We start from the raw sequence: 22,615 nt of genomic DNA, 5'->3' as shown, positions 1-22,615 counted from the left end.
CGGGGCGCCCTGGGGAGCGGCGGGGGAGCGCACCCCGAGGGCCGAGGGACCCCCCGGCCCCCCGGCACGTCCCGCCATGGGGGGCTGAGCCGGGGGGCTGCGCGCGGCGGGGCGGCGGCGGGCAGGGCGGGGGGCGCGCAGCCCTCGCCGGGCTCGGAGGGCGCCGGGGCGGCGGGAGGCGGGGGGGGCATCCCGGGAGGATGGCAGAGCCGCCCCGGCGAGCCGAGCCCCGGCGCGCAGGGAGCCAGTGAGAGGGAGGAGAGGGGAAAACACAAACAAGCAAACAACCCACAACAAACAAAGCGGGCAGAGAGCAGCGCCGAGCCCCGCCGCCCCTGCCCCAAAGGCGCCCGCCCGCCCGCAGCCCGCACAGCCGCTGCCCCAGCGAAGATGCGCCCGGCCCTGGCCCACGGACTCTGCTCGCTGCTGCTCAGCCTCTGGGTACCCAGGTAGGAGCTGCACCCCTCCATCCCCAGCCCCGCCGCCGAGAGCCCCGGCCCCACGGGGAGGGCGCCGGGAAGCCGCTGCGCCCAGCCCCGCTCCGGGGGCGGTCTGCCCAGGGGGCTCCTGGGGGGGTCCCGCCGCCCCAGCCCGGCCCCGCACGCTTGCGGCCCCTCGTTCAAGGGGCTGTCAGGGCTGCTGCTCCCCTCCGCCTTCCCTCGTCCCGACGGAACGCTGGTGGGATGCGCAGCTTCTCCCGCTGCGGGAGGCTGTCCCCCTTCCTCCCCGGCCGGAGACGCTCCAGCGCCCGCCCCGACTGCCTCAGTTTCCTCGCTCGCCCGCGGAGGAGGGGGGGAATGCTGGCTTCGAGGTCACTGTCGTGGGGGTCGGTGCCTACTGGATCCCCCCTGCGACCTCGCTCCGCCTGTCCTAAATGCTAGAGGGGTAAGAGGAGGCCACCTGCTTTCCAGAAAGTGAACCCCCCAGATTCACCATCCTTGTCCGTTTTCGCCTTTCCCCTGCCCGCTCCCAAACTTGTGCGCTCCAGGCAGCCAGGGGTTAATCGTGGTGCTGGTATGAGGGGGGGTCCCCCGCCCTTCCCCCTCCCTCCAGCCCCTTTAAATATAATTTGTTAACGTTGGGACTTGTATTAATTAAAGCAGCAGCCGCTGCAGCCTGTGACCTGGGGGCCTGTCACCGTGAAATCAAGTTTAAATCCAGATTTAAAGGGGGAAGAGAGCTGGGGGAAGCGCTGTATCCTCCTAAGAAGTGTGACAGTGACAGCTTCTTGCCGGTGCCTGGCCCTCCTGAGCCCTGGGTGGAGCAAGAGGCAGAAGGACCTTCCTTCTACTCTCCGGAGCTCCTGCCTCAGTTTCCTCGCAGTGCGATCGGGAGAAAGACCGTAACATCGCCCCCATCTCGGGATGCTCTAGGAAATGATGGCAGACGCTGTGTCAGGCTCAGGACATGCAGGGAACGAAATCGTTGCAATGCTCGGGGCAGGAGTTCCTGGGGTTGAGGATGGTGGCAGCTGCATCCTGCTCTGCATCTTTTATCAGCCAAGGCTTGTTTGACAGTGGGAATGAGTGCAGGAAACCAGGAAGAAGCTTTCCCCTCCTGTGTAGGGATTTTGGAGGGATGCACACACTTTGTCTCTCTTCTCCACTCCACCTTGACTCTCCCTGTTGGAGTCACTGTGGATTTGCACTGGGGCATAGTCATGTACTACCCATGAAAGTGGTGGGATGGATATAAACACCCTTGGGAAGCTAGAGAAAGCAGCAGCCTAATCTTGACAGTTCTCCCTCTCCCTTGAGTAAGCTGATATTCAGCAGAGACACTGGGGCTGAACCCTCCCTCCAGAGCTGGGTGAGCGCTGAGCTGGGGAACTTGTCCCCTGACAGCTGCTTCTGCCCAAGTACCTGAACCAGGCTTGCAGGGTTTGAGGGAACACAGAGAGAGTAACCCTTCTCCCCAGGAGCTGGCAGCTGCAGTCCTTCTTCCAGCATCCTCCTCCAAGTCTTGTTTCTGTAATCAAAGTTCAAAGGGCTTTGAGCTCCTTGCTTCTTCCAGGGACCCAGCTCTTGCCTGTCCCAGGGAACAGGGAGAGACCTTCCTGGGAAGAGCTCCCAGCAGGGACCAAGCTCTCCTGAACATGTGGTGGGTGTGGTGCTGAGCTCCTAGTGGACCATGCTGCAAGATGCTGGATGCTGCTGAGCATCCCACTGCCTGCTGCTTGCTTAGTGGGTCTTCCACCTGGACACTGTTTATCCCAGAGTTCTTCAAGCCATTCCCTGGGGCTGAGCAAACATTTCCTACTGTCTCCTTCTCCAGATTTGTCTGTCATGTGTATCTCTGTATTAGCTATAGGCATCTCTTCCTGGACATGCTTTGTCTCCCCACATCCCACATCCCATCTCCACACACTCCATCTACATTCTCATTTCCCCAGGTAGCATCTCTATTTGTATAAGTACTGTACCCCTGCCATGGACCATGTGCCTCTCCTTGCACCCATCCATTTGCTACTCTCTGTGCTTCTGTGGCCACAGGCATCTGGTTCAGTGGGGCTAGGATGTGACAGTGGACTTGGGATTGTTGCTGGGAGCTTGAGGATACTTGGCACAGTGCTTGGATCCATATTTCACAGCTGAGCTGAAAAGAAAAGGCTGATCACTCCTTTCACCTCCCTTGCAAAGACCAGCAGTACTGGGGGGGATACAGGAAATGCAGGGAGGGGATCAGCCAGCAACAGGGATGGAGCCAGACCTGGAATGGGCCTCCTGCTCCAGGGTCTCTCAATTCTCCCAGGGGGAAACCCACACTTTCTGTGGAAGGCGAGCTGGGGCAGTGTGTGCTGAGAGTCTGCAGTACATGGCCAGTGTGGGAGATCCCTGGGGGAGCACACAGAGAGAGTGTGATCCTGGGAGATGCTGGGCTCCAGAGGCAGGATGGCCAGATTTGACTGCTGCTGGGCAAAGGCTGCCAGGGTATCTGTACAGTACTTATATTGCTGGAGGGGACTTCAGCACCAGTGCTGCTGGGTATCTCTGCCTGGATAAGCTGCTGTTGAGCACAGGGTTTTCTCAGTCTTCCCTATATGCAATGGGCTCAGTGTGGATTGAGAAGCATCTCCCTTTCCCATGTGTGCTCCCCACAGACATTTCCCTTCGCCAAATGGAAAACCCAGCGGTTGGTACATTGCTTGCTCTGAGCTCAAGGGTGTCCTTTTCCCTCCCAGCTCCTGCTCCAATGAGATCCTGGGCCTGAAGCTGCCATCAGAGCCAGTGCTGAATGCCAACACGGTGTGCCTGACGCTGCCGGGGCTGACGCGGCGGCAGCTGGAGGTGTGTGTGCGCCACCCTGACGTCACCGCCTCGGCCATCCAGGGTATCCAGATCGCCATCCATGAGTGCCAGCACCAGTTCCGGGACCAGCGCTGGAACTGCTCCAGCCTTGAGACCAAGAACAAGATTCCATATGAGAGCATCATCTTCAGCAGAGGTAAGGGCTGGACGGTTCCCCTCCTGTCCCACTGTCCAGCACCTGCTCTCTGGAGCCCTCGGGAGTTCCCCCTGGGCCCCTGCACAGCTCTTCCCTGGCCCAGGGGATGAGGTTAGCTCTTCAGCATCCCCATGGATGAAGGCAGAGAAATGTTATGGTCTGCCAGATGAAGGAGCACTGCACTATGGCAAAGCTGCTCCATGCATCTTTGTACCTGCACTGGCCCTTGTCCTGAGCTGCTCCTCCCTGACCAGCTCCACCTGCTCCTAAGGCTCTTTCCAGGCCCTCCTGCCTTCTGGCATCTTCTCCCCATGTGGTGTAGGCTGGTGTTTGGAGCAGTGCCATGGATGTGTAGTATAGTTGGTGGGTCTGAAGGTGGATACCATACTCTGGGATTTGGTTTGGTGGATACAGTTGAGCATCTTGGTTCAGTCCTGCTCTGGGAATGGTGTTTTAGTGTGTTGTGATGAGTTGAAATTATTAGTGGGACCTAGCTCTTGAGCCTGTCACCCTGGTGTTCTGCCCTTGTGTTGGCTTTCCAGTGCAGAGCTAAGGGCTCTGTTTCGTGAGACCCTAAAATATGATGGCAGAGGGGACAGGGATACAGGCTGTCCTGGGAGCTCACCTGCACACAGACTCCACAGCTACACTGCTGAGAGAACTCTCCTAGCTTTCCACATTCTGCCAAGGATCCTGGTGCCAGGATCTCAATCTCCCTCGCAGTCATGTCTGGCTCTGCCTGTATTAGGACCTCCCTGGTTGATACTCTCTCCAGCAGACTCTGGGGGGCAGAGGGGCTGGCCTGCATGGTGCAGATTAGGGTTGTGACCTGATGGGATCTTCTAGAGGACTTGAATGTATCTTTTCACCTGAGCACCCTTTCTTGAGGCCTGTGCCTAAGCATATTTCTAAGTGCCCATTGCCACAGACCATGGTCAGGAAGGACAATATGGTGCCAGTGGCTGGCAGTCAGGGTGCTAAGGACAGGCCAGGTGCCCAGCACACACACACAACTCCTCCAGCTCCCAAGAAAGGTGAAAACTACCTAAGAAACTGCTCACATACCCTCTTTGTGAGCCTCTCTGCCTAATGCCTAGCACAGTGTTGCAATCATCCACTCTTCTTCAAACATCCTTCCACATCCTTCATCTTCTTTCCCTGGGACTATGAGGAGAGTCTCAAAGAGGAGAGGTTGGCAGCTTGAGGCTTACATGTCACTCTGGGGATGTGGTGGCAGGAGCACACAGGCAGCTGTAACAAGTGGGAGAAGGCTGGAGAGGGGATCACAGAAGCGTTTTGGTGTCTGAAGATCTTTCATGTCCAGGGACAGCCTCAGTGGGTGGAATGCTACCTCGGAGCATGTGTGGCATCAGGACTGTGGTCCTGCCATGGAGCAGCCCTGGCCCCTGTCAGGACCTTAGTGCCTGAAGAAGGGCAGTGTCTCTTCCCTCTGTGAGCAGTGCCCAGGTTAGTGCCTGGCAGGAAGGGTGGGGACTGTCAGCCCTGATAAGCATCGAGGTATTTCCAGGTCCTCTGAGGAATGCAGTACACTTCTAGTCTCCTCAGGCAGCAGGAGACACCAACTTGCTGGCTCAAGTTGCTCACACACCCAGACAAGCTTCCTTGCTCTGGGTCCCACCGAGCTGGGTGAGAAGCACCAGCAGCAGAGAGCATTGACCTGCATCCCTCCCTCAGCCCACCTTATCTGCTGGTGGCCTCAGTGACTTGCACCTCACTTCTGTCTCAGATGCTCCTGCAGCCCCTTTTGCTGTCAGGGCTGTGGCCAATGGATGTGGGGACTCCCACAGACCCTGGACTCCTGCTCCTGTCTTGAGCTATTCGATATGGTCGGCCCAGGCTCTCAGCATTGGTGGGTTCCCATTCTCTCAAATGGAGACACAGCATCCAGCAGCAGGGCAGGATTGGAGGTAGGGCTGGAGCATCAGAGCAGGCAGTCCTCTCATGGCACTCCTGTTTCGGCAGCAGAGCTTGCAGGATGAGCCCCAAACACCCAAACTATCTCATTTTGCTTGGAGCCATTTGCCATGGAGCAAGCCTTGATGCTGGAGCTCTGGCACACTTTGAACCCACTCATGTCCCTCAATCGCAGTGCTGGAGCTCTGAGCTTTGCCTTCCATCTGTTACAGGCACAGCCATCAGGGAGGGGATGCATCTTAGGAGCCCAGTGCTAGAGGGGAGGCAAGTGGTAGAAGTGAGGGGTGCAGGCTCCATGCCGCAGACTTTAATGCATCTGATCTCCAGGGACCAGGTCTCTGCTTTGCGCCCTGCCTCGTCCTTGGCGTGCCTGGGAATGCAACGTGCTTGTAGGATCATTGTTTGTAACCTGAAGTGACAGACCCCTTTAATCTTTCATTCCTTTTCCCACTTCTTCTGCCATCAGTTCAGCCATGCGTGAATCTCACTTTAAATTATTTGTAGCTGGCTTCTCCCTGCCACTCTCCCTGCTTGGCTCCACTCCCCAACTCTGTCTTGTCCTCCTGCATCTCCCACATCTTCTCCAGTGTTGGCATGAGCCGAACAGGATGCAACACTGTTCCAAGCTGTCCCATGGTGTCCGTCCCACATTCTGCCCAGCATCCAGGTACTCAGTGGAGCCAAGGTCCTCATCCCCTGGGGACAGAGAAGAGGACAATGGCAAATGAGTGCCCATCTCCTCTTCCTGCTGAGCTGATGCCAGAAGTTTGAGTGCAAACCCTGAGGAGACAGGAAGGAGAGGCTTCAAATCGGACAGTGCTGGGAGTCAGGGGTGGCTTCAGAGCAGCATAGCTGGAGAGAGGGATGCTGACAGCATGCTGGGCAGAGCACAGACCTGGGAGATGCTGCCATCCCTGGGGCACGGGAAACAGTGGCTGTGAGGCACAACAGCAGGTTAGTGGAGGCCAAGGGCAGTGTCCAGGAATTTACCATCCCTGCTCTCACAGAGCCACTAGGTTCTTTAGAGACACCACCATGGTCTGTGGGTTTTTTAGGTCTGGTCTTTTGATGCTGCAGCCTTGGGGTATGAGATGTTCTTGTACCCTCTGTTGAGTCTCCAGTGCCATCTGCACCCACCAGCTTCCTTGGCCCATGTCCCCTCGATGCTCAACAGTGCTATTGCAAATCCTCCTCCAGTCTTCCCTGGCTCCCCAGCTGCCTGCCTGTGTACTCACCATCTTCCTGCCCATTCTCTGGCACTGGCACTTCTGCCAGGACTCTCCTGTCCCTGGTCCCATGCTTCTCTGCTGTACCTCCCTCTCCCTCCGTGTGCTCACCTGTCTGACAGAGACATCCTCTCCTGCACTCAGGAGACACAGGGGGATGGAGCAGTAAGGCGGAGGCAGGTGGCTGCAGCTGCATCAGCAGTGGAAACAGGTTCCTTGCTCCTGCTCCAAGGGTGAGCAGCACAATTGTGTCCACCTCACTGGAGAGGATGGCTGTTGTCCTGGTATATTGTCCCACTGCAGCATCTGTGGGCTGCCAGGCCCTGTGTGGCTTGGCTGCACTGACCCATGCCTGGTTGCCTGACAAAAACCAAGCTGCAGATGGTGGCGGGTCACTGAGTCTTGGTCTTTGTCCAGTATGTGTGCACCCATGGGTGGGTACAATGCCATCAGGGCTGGGACTGTCTGGCTGCTGGGCAGGGGCTGTTTGAGGTGTGCTATGGGACTGACTATTCCCCTTTGCTCATCTCAACCTCAACCCCATCTATGTGAAGCTCTGAAAAAATTAGGACCCCCTGCCATGGAGGGACTGGATGTCCTCGAAGGCCTTCAAAGGCTCATGGTTGGAGGGGACCTGATTCTGGAGTGCAGTATCTCTTGGTTTCTGCAGCCTTTGGAGAGATGGGTGATGCTTCCATGCCCTATGCCCACCTTAGAAGGGCTTACTGGGGACAAGGAGTCTGCATGGCCGTGGCCAGATCTTGATTTCTTCCAGCACGGAATGGGGAACTCCCTGCAAGGATGGAAACACCAGGTGCTGGGGCCCAGCCAGCTGTGAAACGGAGCTTGGGGAAGCTTTGCTGTGTGCTGAGGGAGGCAGGTGCTGTTACAGCTATCCAGGGAGATGCTGCCAAGCTCAGGACCCCGGAACCCAGCTCTGCAGAGCCCCAGCCAAGCTCCAGTGCCCGCAGACCGCAGCGCCTGGCCTGGCACACCTGCAGCCGGGCTGCTGGCAGGGTTTTGCGTACCCCCAGGCAAACCAAGGGCTTTGCCCACCTGGCCCTGAAGGACATGCGGGTGCTGTGGATGCTTGGCCTCATCCCTGTGGGTTCCCCCATTCTCTGGGCCTTCTCCCCACTGTTGGTGCAAGTGAGACCCTGGGGCCAGGCAGGATTCCTGGCCATGTGGGGCTGAGCTCGGCTCCCTGCAGCCTGCACAGCAGCAAGGGCTGCTCTCTCACTGCCGTGGGCGGACAAGGAGCGAAGGCTGCGGGCTGTCCCTGGCACGCTCAAGAAGGTGCAGGGAGGCAAGTTGGGATCTGCAGGGAGGCATTTAGCGCCTGGTGCTGGGCCAGACCCTGGCAGGTTCACCTGCAGTTTAATTAGGGAGAGGGGAGGGGAGGGAGCGGGGCTGGGGGAGAGGCAGCGTGTTGGGACTGGCCGTCTCGGCAGGCCTCGCAGGAGGTGGTGGGAGAAGTTCTCCTCTGCCTTATATCAGGGCTGGGGCAATGTGCCCACAGCTCCTGGCAGCTACACCCCACTCCTGGGGGGTACTGCCATGAAGGGGGCAGCTGAGCGTTCCTGGGGTACCCTGGGGTGGGTCTACATGAGGCTGTCCTGCTGGCTCCCTCAATGCCACCCAGGCATTGCAGTGATGGGTGCTGGGAGAGAGTTGCTGCCTGGATGTGATGGTGAGCTGTGGGAGGAAGGCCATGATTCCAGCTCTCCCTAGTCTATAGACTGTAGAGCCCAGAGCTGTGCCTGAGCCAGCCATTGCACATCTGCTTGAAAGATGGAGGAGCTGCAGCGTCCATGGTGGAGCCAGTGCTGCTGGGACTTGAGGTCTTGCTAAATGACCCCTCATCTTGTAGGCACATCTTGACAGGGAAAACTCTTTCTCTGCTAAGAAAGCTGCTTTGGGATTTGACCTGAGGAAGAGATTTTAGACCTGTCCTCCTTGCCTAGCATGGTCTTTGAGTACACAGCAGGCTGGATGCCTGTGGTGGTGTCAGGATTGTGTCCTCCATTCCTTCTTCCCTGCAGGATGCAATACTTCTTGTACCTCCCACAGCTATACCTCTTCTGTGGTCTCCAGAGGAATATGGTGACTCAAAAATCACTGCTGAGGTCTTAGGTGGCTGGGGTAGCTGAAGAGCCTCCCTCCAAAGGGCTCAGGGCTGGCCACCACATGCCACTCTCGGCTGTGGTTCCTGGGAGCTTCCACCCTTGCTGAGCCCACGAGGCAGGTGGTTGTTGCCTGCAGCCATGTTGCTCGTTGCTTTGCTTCAATCCTCTGTCTCTGGCGTGGCTGGAGTAGAGCAAGGAATGTAAACTGAACCTCCTAGCAGAACCGTACTAGCATGGCTGCTGTGATCCCAGTGCTGCTCTGACCCCCTCCTCCCCTTTGCTCACAGCTCTCCATGAGGGCTGGTGAGGGAAGAAGGGGAGAAGGCAGGGGAGAATGGTGGGGCCAGGCAGAGTGATACTGAGCAGGGAAAGGACCATGATGAGATGGGAACAAGACTTCCTGAATGCTGTGATGTCATGTCCCAGGGGCCAGTCTGTCCCCTGCCCACAGTCTGGAGAATGGCTGCTCCAGGGACAAGGACCCATACTTCATCCATCAGCTCACATGTACCTGGAGAGCACTAGAGGAGGAAGGAGGACTGGGGCTTTAATCCACGGGTTTCCCAGCCATTCATGGTGCCAAATCAACCTGACCTCTTTACCTGTAAGGACACAGGCTTGCTAGACGGACTGGGTGGGGTAGAGCTTGTGTCTGGGCTCCAGAAAGGATTTTAAGGAGATGCCACACTAGAAATTAATTTTTAAGCTGGAGAAATGTGCGAGAAAGAGGCCCAGCTGAGAGGAGGGTGTTTTGCTGGTGAAGGGTTTGCTGCCCCTGTCCCCAGGCACTGGCTGTGCGAGGAGCTGGGATGCCCAGCAGGGTGGCAGTGATGAATTGGGCTGTGCCCAGGTTTGGCATATGAAGAGCTGAAGCTGGCCCAGATGGTGGGATCAGAGAACTGACATAGGGAGGATTTGGTAATCCAGGAGACTTTTCTGTGCTGGTTCTCCATCCTCCATTACTCACCTGGGGACTGAAGCTCCCCAGATGTGGGCCTTCATGCTCCAGCAGCGCTGTGGGTGTGTTGCAGGCACTGCCTGCCAGCACTCTCCCTGGGGAGGCTGCACGGCACAGTGTACGCACCAGCAGCCCCATTACCTGCCCGCTGAAAAATGTTGTTCAACTTGTGCATGGAAAGAGGCAGGCTGAGAGCAAGCTTGTCCCACACCGAGGGGAAGCTGGGAGAGGCTCCTGCTAGCTTTTAAGCAGCGCCTCGTTAATTTTTTAAATGCACCAGTGTCAAATTAACACACAAAAGAGCAGCACGACTTTAAATGCAGGTTTCCGGGCTGCATTTCATTTTCCTTTAATAAGATCATAGCGTTTGCTCAGCGGGCGGCAGCGAACCGCGGAGAAGACATGCGTGATGGGGAGCGCTGCCAAGGATGGGCGACAGCAGCGGCTGCACTCTCACCTCTCCTGACTCTGTGGCACAGGCAGGGAGCTGGCAGAGCTTTGGGGTGCTCACCCAAGACCCCCTTTTGATGGCATGGATCTGGTAAAGAAAACACCCTAAAACCTGTTTTCTGTTCAGCTGTGTCAAAGCCAGGGCCAATCAAACTGTTCATGTCCAACAGAGGGGGAGAGGCTGGGAACTCCAGCTATTTATTTATTCACATGTGACACCACAGCACAAAATCTGGCTCTCCCTCCATCCTTGCCTCATGCTGGGGCCAGTCACTGTGCACCAAAGCAAAGGGCACTGCAGGCTCCCCGCCTGACCTAGGAACCACAAACAAAAGTATTACTTTGCATTTCAAATAAAATAGAAACTCCCAGGGAGGAGAGGGTCCTCACCTGGCTTCAGTGAAGCCAAGAAATTCTCAGGCATCCCCTGCTCACAGCTACATGGAGCCCCATGGAGCCCCTTCTGTGAGACCTGTTTCTGTCCCCATCTGCCCTGTCCCCAGCTAATGACACTTGTGGATGTCCTCACTCCCTAGCGTTTAACGACAACCAGCTGCCGGCTCTGGCAGTGCATGGTGTGGTCACAGCATACCCTAACTTAGTAGGGATGCTCATTTTTTCCAGCGTGGTATCACATTTAGAGCTTCTTGTGGGACCTGGCAGTGTTCAGGGTGGGAAGGGATACAAGCAGATGAATGGGGCTGGACAGGCAGTGCAGTCTACTCTTTTTGCTGCCTAATCTGCACCCTGTGAGTAAGCAAAAGTGCCCCATTCTTCATCAGAAATGTCTCTCGGCCAGCGTTATATTTAGTATAGTAGGAAACTCTGAGTGGAGAGGGGAGGAGGGATTGCCTTTCTCGTCAGAGCCATGATGCTGATGACTGAGCAGTGCTGTGGTGGCATCTCCCGGAGTGATGTGAGAGCAGGGTGATAAAAGCTGGGGTCCCAGCTAGGGCTTGCCCTCAGGGTACCAGTGTGTCCTGGTGGGGATGAGGCTGAAGAGCAGAGAGTGGGGATTCACTCATGGCCTACGTGGGAGCTGGTGCACCAGGAAAAAGCAAGACACAAGCCAAACCTCCAAATCCCTACACCCCAGTGTGGTGATGAACTCATGCAGCCCCCCGCGGGGGTGTCACCACCCAGCTGAGCCCCACTGTCTCCTTTCTTGCAGGCTTTCGGGAGAGCGCCTTTGCCTACGCCATAGCGGCGGCCGGCGTGGTGCACGCCGTGTCCAACGCCTGTGCCCTGGGGAAGCTGCAGGCCTGCGGCTGTGACCAGAAGCGCCGTGGCGATGAGGAGGCTTTCCGGCGCAAGCTGCACCGCCTCCAGCTGGAAGCCATGAACCGTGGCAAAGGCATGGTGCACGGGGTGCACATGGAGCACATGCCAGCAGAGACCCCTGGCCTCCAGGACTCCTGGGAATGGGGAGGGTGCAGCCCTGATGTGGACTATGGAGAGAAGTTTTCCAAGGATTTCCTCGATTCCCGGGAAACCTACAGGGATATCCACTCCCGTATGCGGCTGCACAACAACCGCGTGGGCCGGCAGGTGAGTGGGGCACTGGTGACAGTTATGCAGAGATGAGGTTGGGAACAGGGTGCCTGGGACACGTGTAGGAAGGCTGTGAGGGACTCATGCTAGCTGCTGTGGAACCATTTGTGAGTCCGGGATTGCCCCCAAGGCACCCTTTCTACCCAGCCTTGCCAAGAAAAAAGGCAGTGACAGGGCTGCAAAGATGTGCCAGTCAAAAACCTGCTGGGAACAATTCCTCTGAGCATTGCTGCTGTGGCCTTGCCAAGGGATGCTGTCCCAGGACACTGTCACCTGTCTGTGGTGCTACTGGGGTGGCACAGCAGTGATTCTGGCTCCTGCCTCTCCAGAGCTGGGTGAACTGGAGTTGGGCAGCTGCAGTGGAGGAAGCTAAAGACGGAAGAGAAAGTCACTGGCATCACGGGGACACAGCACAGATTTTGCAGCACCCAGCCACGACTCTGCCTCCAGAAAGGGAGCTAGTGCCCTGAGGAGGCAGATGTGAATGAGATTGAGTTAGGCAGTGGGTTCTTGTACCACCTGGGGAACACAGCATGCTCTTGGGAGCAGAGGTGACAGACCATAGCCTTGTCCCCCATCTCTAGCAGTGTGCTGGAGCCTGTCCAGGCAAGCAGGACAGCCTCCCCTCCATTCTTACAATGTCAGGTCTTGTTAAAGGTACTAATTAGTAGTTCACTCTGTCTGGAAGCTGAGGTTTAAGAGCGGCCTGATATTGAAGACAAGAAGCATTTAGGCAGGAGGGACTGGGAGGATAGCTGCATTTCCCTGCCTCCTTTTGCTCACAGCAGGTGCCTGAGAGATCCCATCCATTGAATCCAACAGGACACATATCCCCAAGATCCCAGCCATATGCTGCCAGGGCAGTGCCAAGGAATGTGTAGTGGCTGCAGAAATAAATAATTAAAGATCAGAATTCCACAGGGAATGTTTCCTTGGGATAGCTCAGACATTTGGATGTGCCTCCTCCTTTGAGCATGTTTGAAGCCAGCTGTGAGGTGAGCATGCTGCAGAGCAAGACTTTAATGTCTGGCTTTCCCTGATGCTGGAGCTGAGCTTTACCACCCTGGAGAAGACACCCCAGTTTGGCCAAGCTGTAAATGCCTGGGGAATACCAAAGCTTTTGATTTTTTTGGCTTTGTTTGCTTGTGAAAACTCACTCAGTATTAGGCAACTAAATCCTCTACAGGCTGGTCTGGCCCAATCTGGGCAAAACCCCCGTTCCAATTCTGACTGCAGGGCTCATCCTGATTCCCCTACATCTCTCCATTTCCCGGATCTCTGAGACTCTTGGCAGTACTCAGAAACCTATGGTCTGTGTTCCCTATTTCCCAAGGGAAATCTCACAGGCTGCAGAAGGAAGGGAAGGTGAGAGAGGAATATTTGCTCTGGCAGGATGTCACGAAACGTTTCCTGTGGGATCCAGTAACAGTGAAAATGCCTGGGGTCTGCTTGTCTCTGAGGGTAGGCAGGCACGGGACTGGCAGTGTCAGCTCTTGGTGGCTTCAGAGACAAGATCCGGACTGGTGAAAGAAGCCTGGGAGCTAGAAGAAGAGGCAGAAGAAGACTAATGGAATAAAGGAGGGAATGGTGCCTGTGCAGGTGGGGAAGCAATGCCTGGACAGGCTGTCCAGCTCAGGGACCCTGTTGAGATGAGGGTGTGAGCCCATGTGTGATGGCTGTGGGTGCCAGGCTTTGGAACAAGGAGATGATCTGTGCCTGGTTTGTGTCTGTTGGTGCCATGCTTATTGCCAGGGCTGGTCCTGGCCACCCACTGGGTATGGGTTCTCCAGCTCCCCACCTGCTCTTTTAACAATGCTGTGGGTCTCACACCCACCCAAGCCCCACTTACTACTAGGGGCAATTTTCCTGCTGTAATAAGGAGCAATCTCCTTGGATTTCTCAGGAAAGGAATGGTTGTGCTGATTGCAGCAGCTCTGTGGTTCTACCCTTCAAGCGCTGAGGCCTGAACCTCTTTAGCAGAGCAGTGATGTGGACATGCACTCCTTGTGCCATGCCCTGCCATGCACCATCCCTCTCCATGCACAAAGTAGCTGCAGCACCCAGAGTCTCCAGCATGTCACTGATTCTGAGCATCCTCTCTGCGGTTCCTGTGTATCCCGAGGGTGCTGTGGGTGTGGGTAAGCCTGTCTTCCGGTTCAGACCCTACAGTACTGGAGGGAGGTGACAATTCCGTGAGTGGTGGCATCCAGGTGCCATCTGATGTGTGTTTCTGTAGTGTAGTGGTTATCACGTTCGCCTGACACGCGGAAGGTCCCTGGTTCGAAACCAGGCAGAAACACGCTGACTTTTCCTTTTTACATCCAGCTATGAAGCTGGGCAGGTGATTGCAGCCACGCAGCATCCTCTGATAGTGGCAGTGGTGACCTTGGTCCTGAGGAATAGGAAGCCCTGGGATAATCATGGCTTGGTCCAACTCAAGATTGAGATGGGTGTTCCGCATCCCTGAGAGGCAGCAAGCTCTCCAGCAAAGAGCAGCAGGAGTGTGAAAGAGACCTTGCAGGTCCTCCTAACTCACCAGATCAGAGAGTGAGAGAGGATGAAAGGAAGCCAGGAACTACCCATTACCCTCACAACAAAGACCTACGATAAAGCTCTTATGAGCGTGCCTGGGAGGAGCTGGGAATGTGCGAAAGAAAGCACCAGCGAGTCCGGGCATGTGTCGAACTTGGGTGTCTATGAGACAGGGAAAGGACGGGTAAGGGTGCATGGAGAAAATTGAATGACAAAAGCATGGAGCCAAGACTCAGATGGGCCCTTCTTGCATCTCCCAGCTCTGTCAGGGTCCTGTCCCCTCTGTGCTGCCTGTGCAGGAGGGAAAGAATGAGCCATTGCTGGTCAGGGATGGATGGGTGTTGTGGTTCTGGGGCTCGGGATGCTCAGCAGTGATGGCTTGGGTGATGGAGATGGCCACACTTGACTTCTTCAGCCCCTGCTTGACCAGCTGTACCCCAAATGAACCACTGTCCAGCTGTCACACCAGTGTCCCCTCCATCCCAGTGGTGAGCCTGCCAGCTACGTCCCTGTATGCAGATTTTTCCTGGTCCAGCTAAGCCAGCAGGGAGGGAATGTGGGAAAGGATGTGGTCCCAGTGTGTTCCCAGGAATAGTGACATGCACAGTGGTGAGCAGCTGATGTTCCTGGCTGGCACACCCAGGACATGGTGGAGAGGCCAGGTAGCTCATTACCTGTGAGGTGGAGGCTCTTGCCAGCAGGAGCAGGACTCTCAGCAGGATGAAAGCCAAACTCCAGCCCAACCCAGACCTCTCCACCATGTGCCCCAAGCTCCAGACGTGTTTCCCTGACCTGCCTTCATTACCATAACTGCTTAGCAACTTGGAGATTTACTCAAAAAATAAGAAAAGAAGGAGTAAAACCTGCCCACCCCTACCTAAACAAGGAACTCGTGTCCCGTGTCTCTCCCAGGGAGGGGCAGGAACAGACAACATGTGGCAGGCATGAAGCCAGGTAGCTGGGCAGGACTGGCATTGTAGGACAGCACCCTCCACAGGGACAGGTGTCCCCTGGAATCCCCCCACAAGCCCGGTGGCATGGCCCTGGGTATGAGGATCAGCCTTTGGTAGTCTGCAAGCCCCAGCTGAACTCCTGATGGGGTTTGGGTGTCTGCATGGGAAAGGAACTCGCTGAAGTCTGTGTGAATATGTGGAAATGGGGGCACACAACCCAGCAGGGAATCCCTGTTGGGACAGAGTAGAGGACATTAAAAACTGTCTCTTTCCAGGCTGTGTGGGGGGTGGATGTGTGGCCATGTTGTGCCCCTGGAGATTGATGGGCATGAGCTGTTTCTCTTGGCTTGGCCACAGCAGTATCCCTTACAGGGATGGGGGATGTAGGGGATCCCAGCATGCAGCCTGGAGGCTCAGCAGCCTTGCCCAGGAAATCCAAGGAACTCCACACTGGCCTCTGGACCCTGCACAAGCTGTGCTTTCAGGCTAGACCAAACCACAGCCAGAGCCCATCCCATGCACCCTGCCCTTGAATGGGGTGGATGTATAGCACTGGCCACACTGCAGCCTCTACAAACTGTAAATCAGGGATGTGATTCCGGCTTGGAATTCAGGTGGTGGTGGGAGGCAGCACCCCAACCCCCTAGCACTGTGGCCAGGTTGGCTGAAGGAGAGCAGGCAAGAGCTAAAAGCAGAGCTGCTCCCAGGACTCCCAGAACTGGAGTTTTATGGGATGAAGGCCTTGGGGAGGGGAAGGGAAAGAGAAAGCATCCCTCCCATCTGCCCCACTTGCAGTGCTACTGGCTGGTGAGGTGCATGGGAGACCCTTGCACTGGAGGGGGTCCCAGTATGGCTGCACAGATGCAACCATGCTGGCTTTGAACTGGGGTTCAGGATCAGGTTGATGCTGCTGGAGCCAAGCAGCAGTGGGAGGTGAGATCCAGGCTCCTTCTCCTCCCTGTGCTCAAATAGCTCACCCTCTCCTTTAGGTGCCAATCCCTTGCTGAAACATAAAAGCCAGTTGGTATTGCCAGGATGGGAAGGGACAGGGTGTGGGACGTGAGTTGCACTGGGCACAGCAACAGGGTGCAGCCTTGCTGGGTTTGCAATTCCAGAGCTTTGATGGCTACTCATGCCAGCCCTTGATGTTTCCGTAGTGCCAACCCACACAGAGCTCCACTGTGGCTTCTCCAGTCCCCAGAATGCGTCTCCTTCATGCTAACTCCTCTGTCCTTCCTTCCCGGCCCAGGTGGTGATGGACAATATGAGGAGAAAGTGCAAATGCCACGGTACCTCAGGGAGCTGCCAGCTGAAGACATGCTGGCAGGTGACGCCTGAGTTTCGCCTGGTGGGGTCCCTGCTCAAGGACCGCTTCTACGGGGCCACCCTCATCCGGCCCCACAACCGGAATGCCGGGCAGCTGGAGCCGGGCCACGCTCGGCATCGCCGCCGGGCTGGCATCAGCGAGCTGGTTTACTTTGAGAAGTCACCCGACTTCTGCGAGCGAGAGCCGGCCCTGGACTCCTTGGGCACTCAGGGCCGCCTGTGCAACAAGACCAGCCCGGGCATGGACAACTGTGAGAGTCTGTGCTGCGGCCGCGGCCACAACATCCTGCGGCAGACACGCAGCGAGCGCTGCAACTGCAAGTTCCACTGGTGCTGCTTCGTGGCCTGCGAGGAGTGTCGCATCACCGAGTGGGTCAGCGTCTGCAAGTAGCCCGGCAGGGATGGGTGCCCACCCCAGGGTGCCAGGGACAAGCACGCCTGCCTGCGGCAGGGGAGGGAGACGGGGATTGGCGCTGGGGGCGAGGTGGAGCCGCGATACCCGCTTCCCTCCGCTCCGAGGGAGCAGGAGAGGACACGCTCAACACCCTCCAAAATCAGCACTTTGTCGTCACCCGGGAAGGGCAGGGCTGCCCGCTGCCCCCCAACCCCACATGAGAGCACCAAGGCCCCCGGCCCCGGGGAGCGCACGGCCATGCTGTACAGACAGACCGCCGACACCAGCACCACGCGGGGGGGCGGAGGGTGGGCGCGGGGTGGGGGACTGCCCGCCGGCACCCAGCGGTACGGAGCAGGATGGGGTCGTGGACAGCAGGGCAGGGGGAGCCCAGGGTGGGAGGGAAGGGGAGGGGACACACACTAGCACTGTACACAAGTTCCTCCAACCACACGCGAGGTTGTGCTCGGAGCAGGATGGGGTTGGAGCACCCCGTGGGATGGAGAAGGGGCACAGCTCCCCGGGCTGGGGCTCACCTCACCTCTGGGCTGGCTTGGGCTGTATGGTCATGGCCAGAGGGGCGGGTGCCCGGGCCTGTGCTCTGTGTGTCTGTGGTATTATATGGTAAGTTATTTTCTGATTGTGAATAAAAGTGGATTGGAGACAGCATAGGGTATTTCAGGATGCAGCACCTTGCTCTTCCTGTTGTCAAGGGCTCTCCGTTCCTCTAGGGTGACAGAAGGACGGAGGGGGACCTTTGATGCTGGTGACCTAATTGTGTGAGACTCTCCCTGGTGCTCTGCTGCCATCCCATAATAACCATGCTATGAGCTGTCTGCAGACTGGAAGGAGGTGGGGACCCTCCAGACTCTTGCAGATGCTTGCTGGGGAGCTTCTGCCCAGTTGGATGCTAGACCCCATTCATCCCATGGGAATCCTGGCTGTTGCCCCCGTGCCCGTGACCATGCTGGGGCTGGGAGCTGCCCCACTGTCTCCCACGCTCCTGGGGAGGGATGGTGGGGCTGGAGAGTAGGGAAAGGGAAAGGCAGCGTGAGTGGGCCAGACAGTGGGAGTCTGCAAATGGCAGCTTGCTGTGGTGGTGGGGAGGGCACCCATCTGTCTGCAGCAGCCTGCAGGGGCCAGGCAGTGAATCATGCTGCTGCTGTCTCCTGGCTGATAACTTCCCTGCTCCTCCCATGACTGTGCACCCCTTGGGGCTACAAAAAAAAAAAAAAAAAAAAAAAATCGAGGAAAATACCAGGCTGGAAGGAAGTGAGCACCCTGGGTCCAGCAGGGAGTGGCTCATGTCCTCATTTCATAACGCTCACACATGCAGCTGGAGCTGGATCAGCTGGGGTGGATGCTCTGCCTTTCACCATGCCTGGATGGGAGGCCTGGATTTTCATCTCCAGAAGGGACCATGTGGATGGGGTCCTTGCTTCTGGAACCAGGTGAGGAGAAGAGGAGAATGCTGTAGGTGCTGGAAGGAAGTATAGGAGCTTCAGTGATGCTTGTGTGGCTCTTCCAGCGCAGAAGGGACAGCAAGATGCCCGGTTTCCGCAATGGCTCCCAGCAGCAGAGACATTGGGCTGCTGTTCTTGCAAGGAACAGGATCTCAGCCTGGGGTTTGGGGCACCCTGTGAGGCATGAAAGCAGTGTTGTTCCCATGGGGTGAGTTTACTCTGACAGGCATGCTCCAGTAGTTGATTTTCCCTCCTGAAATCCTACTTTGCCATCTCCAATATCCATCTCCAGCATCAAGGCTCTTTTTTCAAATCCCAAAGACTTTTGTGTTTTGGCCATTGCCCCAAGAACTAATTGAACCCCATGAAGTTCCCCTCCCCCCCAGGCTGATCAAAACCCTGTGTCCCTAAGATTATGTTACTCAGGGCAGTGTAGCTCTGCACATCTATCATGCTCCAGAACTTGGTGGGTGATGTTGGCTTCCCATCTCCCAGGGGCTGCTTTGCAGATGCCTGTGATCTTGGGACTGCCTGTGGTGATGGCTGACTCACCACGGAAGCTCTCACCACATTGCACTGGCCCCTTCACCCCCTGCTTGCTAATCCCAGGCCACCTGCTCTGCAACAGCAGGATCTTAGGATATGACTCCCCCAAAAGGGGACCAGAGTGGTGACAAGGTGTGTTTGATGACACAGAGAAGCAACGCAGGGCAGGGCCATTCCCCCCCAGGAAACATCACATCCCCAGTGAGGCATCAGGCTCTGGGCATCCTGGATCTGCAAAGACTGCAGTTTGCTCTCACTTTGCGAGCCACTTTTGGGAACACAACATTGTGAAAGAGCATACCAGTAATGCTCTTAGGCTGAGAGTCCCAGCACAGTGCCCAGTGCTCTTTGGTTCTGTAGAGACCCTGTGTGAGCTGATGACACTCAGAGGAAAACATAAGATCCCTTGATTTTGGTCAGTCTGCTGGTGTGGTGGTTGGGGTGCAAGTGCTGTGCTGGAGGGGTGCTTTGGGCTGCAGGCAGCATGCTCTGGGTGCAGACAGCTCCAGGGCACAAGCATCCTGCTTGCAGCATCTCATTTTCCTCCTGGGGCCAGCTGACTCCCAATACAATACCAGTCTTCAAGATCTGCTCTGTGGCTTCTCTGGCTGAGTGTCTGGGAGCCACAGGCAAGGTGCCAGTGTGCCTGTGGTTACAAAAAACAGTGTCCCCATGCTTTCCTAACTAGGAACCAGCTGCCGGGCAGCTGTCCTAACAACCACATAGCTGGGCAGAGCACGTGCAGGACACCTCCTTTCCCCACAGCCACTGCTGAGCTTCCAGAGCCAGCTGCCAGTGAGGGCTTGGCAACCCAAGGTCTGGGCGTTCCAGACTTCTCTTACATGAACCACTCTCGCACCAATGGGATATGTCCCAGTCCCACCAAAGCGTCATGTTGCCTCCCGTGGAGGGACTATTTGAGCCTGCTGGGTTGCTCCAGCCTTGCACATTCTGGTGCACAGCCCCCTACTGCCCCATGAAGGACATCTCCACCCTGCAGAGCGCTGCACACAGTTCTGGGCTGAAGCGGGAAGGTTCAAGGTGCTTCACCCAAGAGAGAAGAATGACCATATGAAGGTGGTTTCCAGTAAAGGGGACTAGACTTTTCCAATGTTTTCCCATCATCTCCCTAGAGAGGCAAATCACTAAGGGTGTTCCAAAAGTGAAAAAGGTCATTCCTTTCACTTGCATGTCAGAAAAGGGCACGGAAGGCTCTAAAGGCAGCAAGTCCATCCTGGCAAAAACAGGTAAACTTATTCCAGTTTCGTTCAGTATTTTGGCCCAAGCTCTAGAAATGCCTCCATCCCTGAGGGTCCCTGCTGCAGAGGGAACCATCAGCCCAGTGGCCCTGCTAGAGCTGTGTGAAGTCCAGTGGTTTTCTCAAACTTTGAACTTCCTGGTCCCAGGGGCAGGAAAGTTTCTCAGATCCTCAGAGTAAACTGAAAGTAAATCCCACTTCTTGCCCCTATGGTTAAGGAGAGTGATGGGAAAACCTGACCTGAGTGTGACTGCTGAGAAGGCAAGAGAGAGACCTGAGCTGGCCTGATTGGTTTGCACTTCTGCCAGGTCTGAAGCCAGATCTGCAGCTGTCCAGATGTGGATACCCCAGGCTGGTGCTCTCTCAGACCCTGGCCTCGTGCCCGCCAACAGACACAGAGTGGAAGTGCCAAAGGGACGGTGGATTCGCTCCAGCACAGCAGGTTGCTGCGTCCTTTCTCCTCTCACCCAAAGCCCCAGCAAATCTCTTGCTTCTGGAAAGCTCCAGCAAGGGTGGGGAAGGTCTCTGGGGGTGGCAGGGGAGTAGTGGGGGGGCTGGGACTTTCCCCAGGAGATCACAGGAGGAACTTTGGCTGGAGGGTGGGGGGAACCGATGAGGAGTTGCTACATCATGCCTCAATGAGCCGTGAGTAACTCCTCTGGTATTTCTTCCCCTCACAGAACAGTCATCAGAGCCAGATCCTGCCTCAGGGAATCACTACACGGGAACGCCCAGCCCCATCCAAATTCCATTCCTGCTCCCATCAGAGCTCACAGTATGAAGCAGAGCCATGAGTGGACAGTTCTGTCTCAGTGGTATCCCCTGTCCCATGTCCCTGGGGTGGCTTGGACATGGACATGGGCAGGGCTGGCAGTGCTGGCTGGCTAAGCTTGGTAGGCTGCTGCCCTACAAAAGCAGCCAGATGCACCTGGGCTGCTGGAAGTCAAAAGAAAGCAAAGCCTCATTGTGTCTGCTTATCCAAGGGGAGCAGAGGGCATCCCCTCTCTTGCTTTTGGTCTGAGCAATGGGCTACCATGCTTCTTCTGCTTGAGAAACAAGTAGCCATGGCTTGAGACCCATCCTGAGAGCCTGGCTGGTACTGTGCTGTGAGCTGAGATGCAGAGAGGTGCTCCGAGGCTTTCCTGACGTTCAGCCCCAACATGTCATGCTTGGCACCAGCACCCGTGCAAGCCCCCAAAAAAGGAAAAAAATTTTGGCCCTGACTGACCTGCTTGGCAAGGCGAAATACCTACAGCAAGGCAGCACCTGGCTTGGGATAGGAGCCCAGGAGTCCTGCGCTCCCCCACCAGGCCCAGCTCCTGCCCACCAGCCCCCTGGCACAGCATTCCAATGACATTGCCCTCCATCGTGAGGGATGGGTCACCTATTCAGTGAGAAGACTGTAGCCACCACTGTGTTGAGCTCATTGAGGTACCAGACATGTTGGCAGCAGCCAGACTCTGGCCAGGAGTCACCACTGGCCAGGCAGACTGCAGCTTTCCTTGCTCAGCCAGAGCTGCACCAGCCCTTGGTCATCCATGGAAGTCCCTGGCCATGGGGTGCCTGCAGAAGGGCCAGCAGAGCTTGGACACGGGTGGGATGTGGAGATGGAGAGCAGAGGGAGGGCTTGAGCTGAAGGCTGTGATGGAGCCAGGGCAGCTCTGAAGGCTGGGGTAGGACAAGCTCTAGTGGGAAGCTGGGCAAGGGATGGGAAAGATAGGGGCTGAGCAGAGTTTGGGGTGCACAGAGCCCCTTAGAAAGAAGACCTGAGCAGATGGCAGTGAGTGCACTGGAGTGAGAGCAGGTGGCAAGATTCATGAGAAAGGAGGCTGATATTGTTTGGAAAGGGAGTGAGGTGGAGGTCCTCCTCAACCCAGTGGCTGAGATCCTCACCAAGCAGACAGGCACCAAGTCTCCCTAGAGAGTCTCTGGACAAGAGGGAGAGCTCTAAACATTAGACCACTTGCTTATGTTGTGCCCCTGCTGTAATGGCTGCAGACAGGGTTGGACCCAAACGTTCTTTACTCTCTCAGTCCTAAATGTGGTCCTCTGGCCCAGAAAATACCAGGGACACCCTAGGCCTCTTGGAGAGTGTGTGAGGAGCACTGGTCCCTGGCACAAATTTATGACACGCAAGAATTGGGTACCCAGAACTTTTCTTTATCCCTTGATCTGTCACAGGGAGTGCCCAAGCCCAGCCACTGTGTGAAAAGGGTTCACCAGCATTCCCAGCTCATTGCTTCCATGAGGCTGATGGAGGAGGCAAGAGGATGCCTGGCTGTGACAGCATAGGACACAGCAGGGAAGGATGTGAACCTGGAAGCAGCCTGGTGAGGACACCATCACAGGTGAGGAAAGGAGGAAAAGCTTTTTGGACACAGATGGAGAACACCTAGGGCAGATTTTGTGCTACTTCTCTCCCTCACCCATTGCAAAGAGAGGTTTTGGGCTGA

General features: G+C 56.4%; 1 protein-coding gene and 1 non-coding gene across 2 annotated transcripts; both read left to right on the top strand.

Moving 5' to 3' along the window:
* Positions 1-161: 161 nt before the first annotated feature.
* WNT10A (Wnt family member 10A) lies at positions 162-17,177 on the top strand. Its single transcript, XM_066323331.1, has 4 exons — positions 162-449; positions 3,182-3,444; positions 11,311-11,687; positions 16,425-17,177. Exons 1-4 carry the CDS (start codon positions 391-393, stop codon positions 16,890-16,892), a joined length of 1,167 nt encoding a protein of 388 aa, XP_066179428.1. The 5' UTR covers positions 162-390; the 3' UTR covers positions 16,893-17,177.
* On the top strand, positions 13,917-13,989 carry TRNAV-GAC (transfer RNA valine (anticodon GAC)). The gene has a single exon. It is a non-coding gene; the product is annotated as a tRNA-Val (tRNA).
* Positions 17,178-22,615: the final 5,438 nt, after the last annotated feature.

Source organism: Sylvia atricapilla, chromosome 7 (genome assembly GCF_009819655.1).
Source record: "Sylvia atricapilla isolate bSylAtr1 chromosome 7, bSylAtr1.pri, whole genome shotgun sequence".
Taxonomy (NCBI): domain Eukaryota; kingdom Metazoa; phylum Chordata; class Aves; order Passeriformes; family Sylviidae; genus Sylvia; species Sylvia atricapilla.
Note: the sequence above shows the minus strand (reverse complement) of the source record. Positions and strands in the feature narration are given on the sequence as shown.